The sequence below is a fragment of the Triticum aestivum genome, chromosome 7A, assembly GCF_018294505.1.
Source record: "Triticum aestivum cultivar Chinese Spring chromosome 7A, IWGSC CS RefSeq v2.1, whole genome shotgun sequence".
Classification (NCBI taxonomy): Eukaryota; Viridiplantae; Streptophyta; class Magnoliopsida; order Poales; family Poaceae; genus Triticum; species Triticum aestivum.
In genome coordinates, this window is record NC_057812.1 from 587,093,407 (window position 1) to 587,103,608 (window position 10,202).

The window sequence follows — 10,202 nt, forward strand, 5'->3', positions numbered from 1 at the left end:
TTTTAATTCATGGAGATCTTGATGTCAACTTTGGTCTAATAAAGTACTACACACTTTGTTCCTAAATGTAAGACGATTTGGCACATAGGGTGTATTTAGGAACATAGGGTGTATTTGATAGCGCTCTATAAATTAGCATATAACTCGTGAACATGTAGCCTGGTGTGATTAACAATTTTAGAAGTCTTGGGCAAAAATCTCCAGGGCAAACAGAGTGCAAAACATACACAGCGAACACGTTTGCATACCGCTTACTCAGTACACCAATCTTGAAGTGTGCATTTACAGTATAAATAGAAATAGGCCATACTGATGAGCAAAAAAATGTTTATTTCCACTAAAGAATCGAGTAACTGCTTTCATGGTCGTATATGTTACAAAGGATATAAATATGAAACTACCAAACCCCCATTTGGATCCTTGCACCAACCACAACCAACACAAGGGGAAGCCGATCAAAATTAATAGACAAAACGGGCAGTACATTATTTCTTTTACATTGACAAACACTACATGGTTGAATCAGCTCAGTCGACGAGAAGTCAGCGTGGACGATGCGGTCGGATGGACAGGACTGGACTATGGAAGGGGACGGGCAAAAGGATGCACAATCTTCACAGGTGCGCCTAAGCACTTACGGATGAAGATCATATATGCTTATTCGCCTTGCAAACAGTAAAGCTGGCGGATATTTCCTGAAGCTGGACACAAGATTTAAAACACCTAATTGTTAACTCCCAACACTTCATTTCAAGAGTAAAGGAAACAATTTTTGCAGTGAAAAGAAGTTTGATGGTGGAAACTGAAGATATAAGGACCAGGTAGTCATATAGTTGAGTTTGCTACTTCGGTAACAAATACCAATTCATTTGGTTAAGTTTACCAATTTATGACTCAAATGAAAGAACAAACCAAGAAGCACATTCTCATCACTGTATTAAATATTGTAAACATCACTTCAGGAATGAAGAACAAAGCAACCAGGACTAACCATGGCAAGCATCAGAAGTGCATTAGTCCTGTCCAAGTCTCCCAAATTACGAACTTGACTAATCCTGAATCCTAAACAGGGATCTAGAACCATTTTTAAAATTTGTTTTATTTTAGCAGTGAGATCATCAGTTGTTCTCTAGAAAGTGGTTACGGTCAGTAGAATATTATTAATAGAAAAACAAAGATGACTACAATATGTGCAGTTCTAAACATATGTAGAAATCAATGGTAATGACTCTCGAAAAGGCAGTGCCAGATCGTTGCTTGAAGTCATAATTAACCACCATAATGCACAATGTAAGATCATTTTTCAATGACCACTAACTAACTAGAACGGATATTGCACGAAAATCAAGTTCTCACGGATTACCATGAGATAGCCAATTACAGTATCATGGACTTAAGGAAAAACTGCCAGACCTCAAAAAAGAGAGGGCGTCAAGTCAAAAGCTGGTAGGAGACAAGTACGAAAAAAAACAAATATACAAGCATTAATCTATCATCACAGTAATGTCAATAAAGGAATTAATTACCATATAGCCAGTCCTTGAATTGAGCATGAAGGGCACATGCCAATTCTTTTTTCCGGTTATCATCAAGCTCCAGCTCTCGTATATTCTTTTGAATGTCTTCCAGAGAAGCATTCTGAAGAAGTGCAGCAAGGAAACCAAATTTTAGAAATATATAAGATATCAAGATATGTGAAATACACTCATTAACATATCAGTATGTTATCACATAATGAGCAGCAGACAATAACAAGAGAGTGAACTAATCACACTGTTCCAAACAACATTGGACTCACTAAGTCCAAGCCAGCACCTCAAAACCCTACCAGGAAATACATATTCATTTCAAGCTTTCAGCTCATTGTGCTTATCTGAATCAGCAATAATTCAAATAACATTGGTGGTTGACGAAAGGGCAACGGTTTTGACATATATATACCCTTACTAAATTAATATTACATATTTACATTCAAGAAGTAAGTCCAAGTTACTCCCTTAATATCAATGCTACAGCCTTAACCCCATAATCTGAAAAACAGGGTATTCTAGCCCCTACAGCTCCAAACCAGAGAAAATAACCCCCTAGCCTGGTTTACTTCAAGATAGCGTAGAGTGGTGTAGGTGACGTAAACTTTGCAAGCCTAATCATCATACTAAATAGATATTTTCAAATGAAAAAGTTAATTGTGCAATCCGAAACGATTTTGGAGTTTAGAGTTGAAAAGCGGACTTTTCTTAGAGTTAAGGGTTCAATTGGGGACTTCTGCCTCTGACCACTAGCAAGAGCGGTGAGTTGGGGAGAGTTGAGAGAATTGGAGTGAATAATTTTCCAGCTGTGGCCAGTTGTTAGGAGAGAGCTGACCAGTGAAAGGGCTAGTTGTGGTATTTTTAATGGCAGAACTGATCCACGTAATCTTGCTCCAATTGTGAAGCTTCTAAATACCTGGTTATTTAATTCAGGGGGTTAAGTGACCGAACCCCAAAAGTTCAGGGTAATCTATACTAATTCCTACAACAACTTCGGATCCTTCCTGCTCCAGACATACTCAAGCACCACGTTCCACTATATAAATACTGTAATTTAATAAACAGTGTGTGCCTGCTTTAATCAAATCCCACAATTGTGCAAGTATGTCCAAGATAACTGTCCTAGTTTGTACTTTGTAATGACTAACGAGTAAATGATGCAAAAATGAATTTGGATTGCAGATGAACCTTTTTCCTCTGTGATGCCCAGTAAACTTCAGGTAACGTAAATGGATTGTATTTGGTAGGACCTTCTGCCTCAAACCAACTAGGAATCTGCAGAAAGATATTAGCCAATCAGTCAAAAAAATACAGAGAAGATTAACAGTGTAAAATGTATTGCATGATGAATTCTACATTACTACAGCACAACCAATAAAAATAATATTTGGCTGGTCAGAAACCATGGAAAAAATAACATTGTGAATCTTCAATAATATAACAAGTTTCAGCATCAGGTTATTCACTGTTGCCAAGTGACAACTAACTAGTTACAACTGAGAAATATGTCAAAATGACATCTCAGTTATTACTACAACTGCCACGGACAAGGAAATAATAAGGTTAATGTGGACGCATCAGATACAACAAGTTGACATACACCAATAGATTGAGAACTGAGATCTGCTCGGCAAAACAAACAAAGATTTTCATGGAATTCATTAGTTTATCTTTATTTAAGCTGCAATAATCTAGGTAAATAACATATTTCCATACCATGAAGTCTGTGAATAGATCAGGATCTAGACAAGTGGCAGACTCGGCTTGGACATCAGAAACCCCTGCAGGATGAGATAATGAATCATGTGGATCAACAACTCCCAGCACAAAAGGTTGATCCCACTTGTTGACGTTAGGGTCCACACCAACTTGTGCCAAATGCTCCCCAAGTTGTGGATAATAAGTATTAAATGGAGCAACCTGTTAAAACAAGAGGTAAGAAAATTGTTGTTGAAGTGCGCAGTAAATATCAAATAATACAGGTCCATCATCAACTTTTGCTGTTATAATTTAGCAGGATAGATGCTAGTCTTCTACATTTGGTAGGATTGACTTTAAAACTTCACAAGTGCTCCAAAGGGTGCCTCTTTGATCTCCAAATGTGCAGGAATGGGGAAAACATAACATATTGTGCCTCGTATATATCTAAAATGCTTGCAAAGTTTGATCCCACTGTTCATACAGTTTTTGGTCTTTTATAACAAGGATATGCGGTAGTGTATATTTCATCAGATGAAAATAATAATTGAATCCCACTGTTCATACAGTTTTTTTTGTCTTTTATAACAAGGATATGTGGTACTGTACACTTCATCAGATGATAACAATAATTGGATAAACATATACTCACTTGTAATTTATGGTTGTCCCCCACAATAAGTGGTTGGTGATTTACTCCCAAGTAGAAGATACATTCTCGACAATTGGCAATAAAAATTCTTTTAGAAGCCGCAACTATTTGCACACGTTCACAATGCTCAACTTTTACCACCTGACAGCATGAAACAATATTAGGCTTGAACATAGTTTAAAAAGGTGGGCCTAGGTGGGCGCTTAAGCGCGCATAGGCCCTAGGAGATAGGAAAAAAAAGCCTAGCGCTTAATGTGCACATTTGCGCATAAGCGTGCACTTTGGTTAGAAAAGCGCAAGGCAGTGACTAAACACACAATTAACGCCTAGCGCTTTTTTTAACCGTGGGCTTGAAACTATGTAATTGAAGATACCATTTCTATGTGCATAATAATTAATATAGGATAAAGTAGAACTTAAAAACTATGCATTGGAATATAAGAACAATAGTCTTATGAATAACATTATGTTGCCTGATGCATTCAAATAGAAATATGGATAGTAAAATTACATCACATACATACCTTGCCAATAGCACCAAGAACAACAGTTGTGTCCGAACATCCATACACCGTAGCATATTTGAGAGGGGCTAGGATGTAGATAACAGAATCATGGCAGTTCAAAACCTACAAAAAAACAATTAATTTTTTGTAGGAAGGGTCACAAAACTCAGCTTTGGAATTCCCTTACTTAAATAGACACTTTATGTTACTTGAATTTCAACCGAGATATGAATCACAGAACAAATCATCTTCAGTAAACCTTGATATCAACTTACATTACTAAAAACTAATACATGGGTACCTTTATTGAATGCCCTTTAATATCAGACCCGTGTTTGACAACAGAAGTTTTGGAGATACCCTCCACAAAAGATGTATTTCGGTAGTATCCAGGATTGTTTTGCACAGAAGCACCAGTTGATGAGCTGCTCTGGATTCTTGTATTTGTGACAGCATCAGCCATTGCCACATCAGGATCAGATACACTCCGTTGATTGTTTTCCTTGGTTATAGCTTTTTCTGCAGTATATTCCAAGGAAGAAGCTATATTCTGCAGAATCCAGTCATGAACTTGAGTAGCCGGAACAGGAGCAGCAGGCATGTCTAGATCAGAATTCGCAAAAAATGGAGCAGCTTGGCTTAAAGGAGTTCCTTCGGAGAACTGCAACAAGAATCCAAGGTGCTCAAAAGTCTCCATTGTCAGTACCTGCATATAGAGAAATACAAATGACAGTTAGTGTCTATACTACTCTACTCTATGGAGTTTTCAGAGTAAGAGTATATCACACAGCAATGCGGCCGAGATTATTTCATTTACTCCTATATGACAGTAATGTGGATAATTTTGTTCTGCAATCATACACAACCATGGATGGTATATATCAAGATCTTTTGTACTGCAGAGAAGATGAACTAGCTCTGTTCTTCCTTCAATCTAAGATCCGATTCATCGAAAGTGCCTTGCATTTGCAAAGTAATCTACAGATATATTCCATCATATGTGCTTCCTAGAATGACCAACCCAGGTTACCTTATCCTCAACAGCCCATAGGAATATGAATATCTTGTCTACTTTCATCCTTAAATGTCTTCACCACACAATTGTGATCCTTGCAGTTCCTTTATTTGTTTGATGAGGCTTCTAGCCTTTGACGTGCATGCACTTGCACTGCTTGGGTTAATTATTTAATTGTTAATTCATTGATTTCAGTGGCCATGAGCATCGGGCAGGGGTTACACAAAGTAGTTGTGCCTTCTTTTCAATTCAGTTACCAGTATTATTGTCAGGAAACCAAGTATTACCGGTATTCTACCAGTTTTATTCAAAATTGTGCCCTACATCTACTACACACACTGTTTAAGATCTGAAGTTACTGCTTGACATGATGACCTTCGAGTAGGGGAATTGATCAGAGTGCATTAATGTTATTGACAAAGAACAAAAGTGATCAACTTTGTCACACAAAATATTGAATTTCTTAAAGGAAACTTGTTACAGATTAATTGATACTGACCATAGATTCATCACCCTCTCCATCAACAGAATCTGCCAAAAGAGTTAAAACATTGGCCATATGCTTTTGTAAATAAGATAACTGATGAGCTTCTTCATCTGCTTGCGAAGGCATAAACCGACGGCTATTACTGCGTACAAGCTGCAATAGAAGATAAATAGTAAGGATCTGCTTGACAACTAACAAAAGTAGATGTTGTGGATCTCTGCCTAATCTAGGCAGAAGAAATGCAGCTTGTGCTTTGCATGTAATGGCAACAGGAGACAAATGTAATTGTAACTGAGTAGTAATCGTGGAAAAGGAGCACAGTAGCACAAGCCCGTGCTTGCATAACTCACTGTCATGAAAAATAGTGCCTTTAAATTTTGTTCTGGACAACGTATGATAACTGCATACTTGGAGTGGAGGATAGCATGATGCATGTAAACAACGCACTTTAAAGGCCCTCGCAGGCTCTGAAGCACCGATACGGCCATACAGAGAAATGTACGGATACGCGTATCCCTAAGTATCCCCTCCTTTTTTATTTAAAAATAATGTGATGCCCTGGCGGTCGGGATACTTGGAAGACACGGCTGGGACACATGTTGAGCTTAAACCTAGAGTAGAGTTGCTTCTAGCAGCCACCCTCCAGGCTCTCCCAGTCGTGCGATCCCAGTCGTGCGAGAGCCTGCACCTGGAGAAGAGGCGAGAGCCACAACTGCACCATCACCGGGATCTTCTTGCTCGTCGACAGGCGACGTATCCTCCATGTCCGGTGGCCAGTGCCATCCATGTCTTCCCCTGTAATTGCCAACAATGTCTCCTCCTCCCCTAAGTGGACGATGCCATGCGCCTGGAGAAGAGGCGGCGACAGCCAGGACCAGGACACTGCCGGGATCTCACATCCACATCTGCATTGCTCTTGTTAGCTGTTGCTGGCCGTTGCGGGCTTTCCTCTTTGCCGCCACCTTGTCATTGCTGGCTAGGTACAAATGCCATCTAAGACACTGGGTGAGATGTATTTTAGCTGCTGGCTAGGGAGGCAAGATATGGGGTAGTACTTCGATCTGAAATCTTAAAATTATCTTTTTGTCTTGATTACATGCAACATTTTTCAGCTATTTATACATACTTGTTGGCTGTTTCTGGAAAATGCCATATCGCATATCCCTGTGGTCTGTATCCCCGTGTTGGTGCTTCTTAGCTCACGGGAAAAACAGCATTTGGATAGGAAATTTCAACAATGGGCAAAATTGCCTTCTATAAAGAGAGATATGATCGTGGAGTATAAAAGATGCGTGGTGGTGTAAAGTTTTCTTTTTTTGACATGTCTGGTGGTGTAAAGTTGCAGCTGGGAAAGGTGTATTTTGAAGTACAACATTATTACCAGTCAAATACTGCAAAACACACTGTAGTCGACCACAGAAAAAGGCCCAAAATGCACAAGGAATATCACACTTCAGTGTAACTAACAATCACCCTGATCACTGACTGAATCATCAAACACCCCATTAGCCACTAACTCCCAGCAGCTAGAAAGAGCGGTGTCTAGAAGTATGAGTACATTACCATACACCAATACCATACAGTGCACAAAAATGGAGCTACATGTGCATTACTGATTAACAAAGTAACGCTGAGGAGCAAAGGAAAATCAAATGTTTCTCATGCTCGTCATTTCAGTAATGGATATATCACCGGGTTGTCATTTCTTAACCATGTACCAGACAGTAATCGGTCGGGGGCTCCCCAATCCAAACACGCAGCAATCATGCCACAAGCAATCGGGCCGGGAAGGGGGGGTTGATCGGGGCCTGACCTGGATCGGGGAGAGCGCGGAGAGGTAGCCGTCGAAGGCGGAGGTGGATGGCCAGATGTCGGCGACGGACGGCGAGTCCTTGTGGGCGCGCGGCACGAGGCGCTTGTAGGACTGGATGTAGAGGAAGAGGAGCACGTCGCGGAGGTCGGCCTCCCACGCGCCGTCCGCGGCGGGGCCGTCGTCGTCGCCGGGGAGCACCGCGGCGAGCGTCGCGAGCGCGAGCGCGGCCTGGTCGGCGGGGATCTGCAGCGCCTCCGCGAGCGCCGCGGCGCCCACGCGCCCGGGCCCCGGCGCCGCGAGCTTCGCCTTGAGCTGCGCTAGGGTTTGCGTGAGCGTGCCCTCCGGGAAGACCAGCTTGGGGATCGGCAGGAGCCCGTGCTCGAACGACTCCCGCCGCGGCCGGAGGACCAGGGACGCGGTCGCCGCGGGCGCGGCTGCGGGGGCTGCGGCCGGCGCGGGGGAGGGGGCGGGGGCGGAGTCCGACGCCGCGGCGGGGGCCGCGGGCGCCGGCGACGCGTCGAGGGGCTCGTCGGCCATTGCAGCGCGGGGTGGGGAGCGAGGGAGAGGCGGGTGGGGAGATCTGGGAGGGAGGGAAAGGTGGGGAGAGACGGTGAAAGGAACGATGGGCTCGCCGCTCGCGTAAAATTTTCCTCGCTTTTTTCCTTGTCCTGCGACGGTCTGGGCTGGGCGTGGAAGACAGTGTCTATGGCTGGTGGGGTCGGGGTGTGGGTCCGCATGTCACCGTGAGCTGGAGCGTGTGAGGCGGGAATACAGGGGCAGCATCGGGGTCATGTGGCATTTGCTTGGTGATGTCACGAATGGAGGGAGTGCAGGGCGGAGTCTGTTATTCAACGGCCAAGATTAATGCGGGTTAATCCCAAGAAAGAATTCCTTATTTAACACTGTTTTAAATTTAGTTTCCCTATTTGACACTGAAAAATATTGTTTTCCTATCTAACACCAACTTAAAATTGTGTTCCCAATATAACACTTTCGTCCAATTTTCGACCTAATGGTGTTAAATGACACGTGAAATGACAAGTTTACCCCTGGCGCTAGAAGCACCTAAGGGTTGTACACTACTTCAGGCACCTGCCCGCCTATAGTAACCATCCAAGTCAACTCTAGACAGTGGTAAAATCACCCTTCACAATGGTCTGCCTTTTATGGTAACTGTAGCATCTTAAATTATGAATTTAACTGAAATTACTCCAATTTTATCCATCTCCGGCTGGCCGGGCGCAAACGCCATGGCGTCCATCTAGGACGAAGCCACACAGTCAATGGATGAACGATACGTACGCGAAGCAGATTGATTAGGAAGAACGCACAACATGCAAAGCTTGCTTGATGCCACACCATGCAGTCCCACTCTAACACCTGCTGCTCGGCCGGCGTGCATCAAGCAGTTCGACGGTGCAGTGCGCCGGAGAAGATGGCGACAGAGAAAAGCAAAAGATTTTCATGGGATTGGAGTTTTGGAGCACCAAATATGACGGTTTGGCAGAGGAAACACGAAATTACCAACACCCTAGCGTACAACAGGAGAAAGCTAGCTCACAAACACACAAGCAGCTGGATTAATGCTCGTCCCTAGCCAGCTAGCCGTGTATGTACTCGTACGTACCCGATCCTTACTTGCGCTACTTGTTAGTAGTCTGCTTATTTTGTTATACTAACTGTGGACCCCACCCGTATAAGACACCAGAACAAAGAAAAGGACCAAATAGATGTTCAAGGGCATAATTGTCATTTCCTGTGCCATTTAACACCATTTGCACAAAAAATGAATAGAAGTGTTATATTGGGAACAAAATTTAAAGTTTGTGTTAGATAAGGAAGAATTTTTTTTAGTGTCAAATAAGGAAAGAAAATTTAAGACAGTGTTAAATAAGGAATTCTCTCTAATCCCAACGATAACCATTTGTTCATGGACAGCCAGCGGATGTAGGCTATCCAACTGTATATCCTCTAGCATAGGGGATGGTACGCAAGTGAATATCTCGAAGGATCCGTGGCTGCCGAGGGGCACCACCAGGAGGCCAGTAATGCGGCAAGGCCAGTCGATTGTTACCACAGTGAATGAACTGCTAAACCCTGTTACTGAAGGTTGGGACGAAGAGTTGGTGAAGGAGCTTTTCATCGAGGAGGATGCTCAGATCATCCTTGCAATCCCTGTGCGACCGGACATGGAAGATTTCCCTGCGTGGCACTATGACAGGAAGGGAATTTTCTCTGTAAAATCTGCCTACCAGCTGGGTGTGAGCCTGAAGGAAGCTAGGGGCCAACAGGACGCTGAATCCTCAAGCGGGCAGGGACATGTGATGGGAAATTGGCAGCACATCTGGAAGCTAGAACTGCCTGGGAAAGTTCGCATGTTCCTTTGGCGGTTGGCACACAATAGCCTTCCAACAAGGATGAACATCAAAAGGAAACACATTGAGCTAGACACCTTATGCCCTATGTGTGGGCGACTAAATGAAGATGGGTGCCACTTGTTCC

The 10,202-nt window shown here is 42.9% G+C and overlaps 1 protein-coding gene across 1 annotated transcript; it reads right to left on the reverse strand.

The window, feature by feature from the left end:
* Positions 1-313: 313 nt before the first annotated feature.
* LOC123148473 (TBCC domain-containing protein 1) lies at positions 314-8,252 on the reverse strand. The gene is made up of 9 exons (XM_044567904.1): positions 7,701-8,252; positions 5,900-6,040; positions 4,687-5,091; positions 4,404-4,508; positions 3,880-4,020; positions 3,246-3,449; positions 2,718-2,804; positions 1,527-1,638; positions 314-701 (listed from the first exon to the last, which is right to left on the reverse strand). The coding sequence occupies exons 1-9, from the start codon at positions 8,235-8,237 to the stop codon at positions 658-660; spliced, it is 1,776 nt and encodes a 591-aa protein (XP_044423839.1). The 5' UTR covers positions 8,238-8,252; the 3' UTR covers positions 314-657.
* Between the last annotated feature and the right edge of the window lie 1,950 nt (positions 8,253-10,202).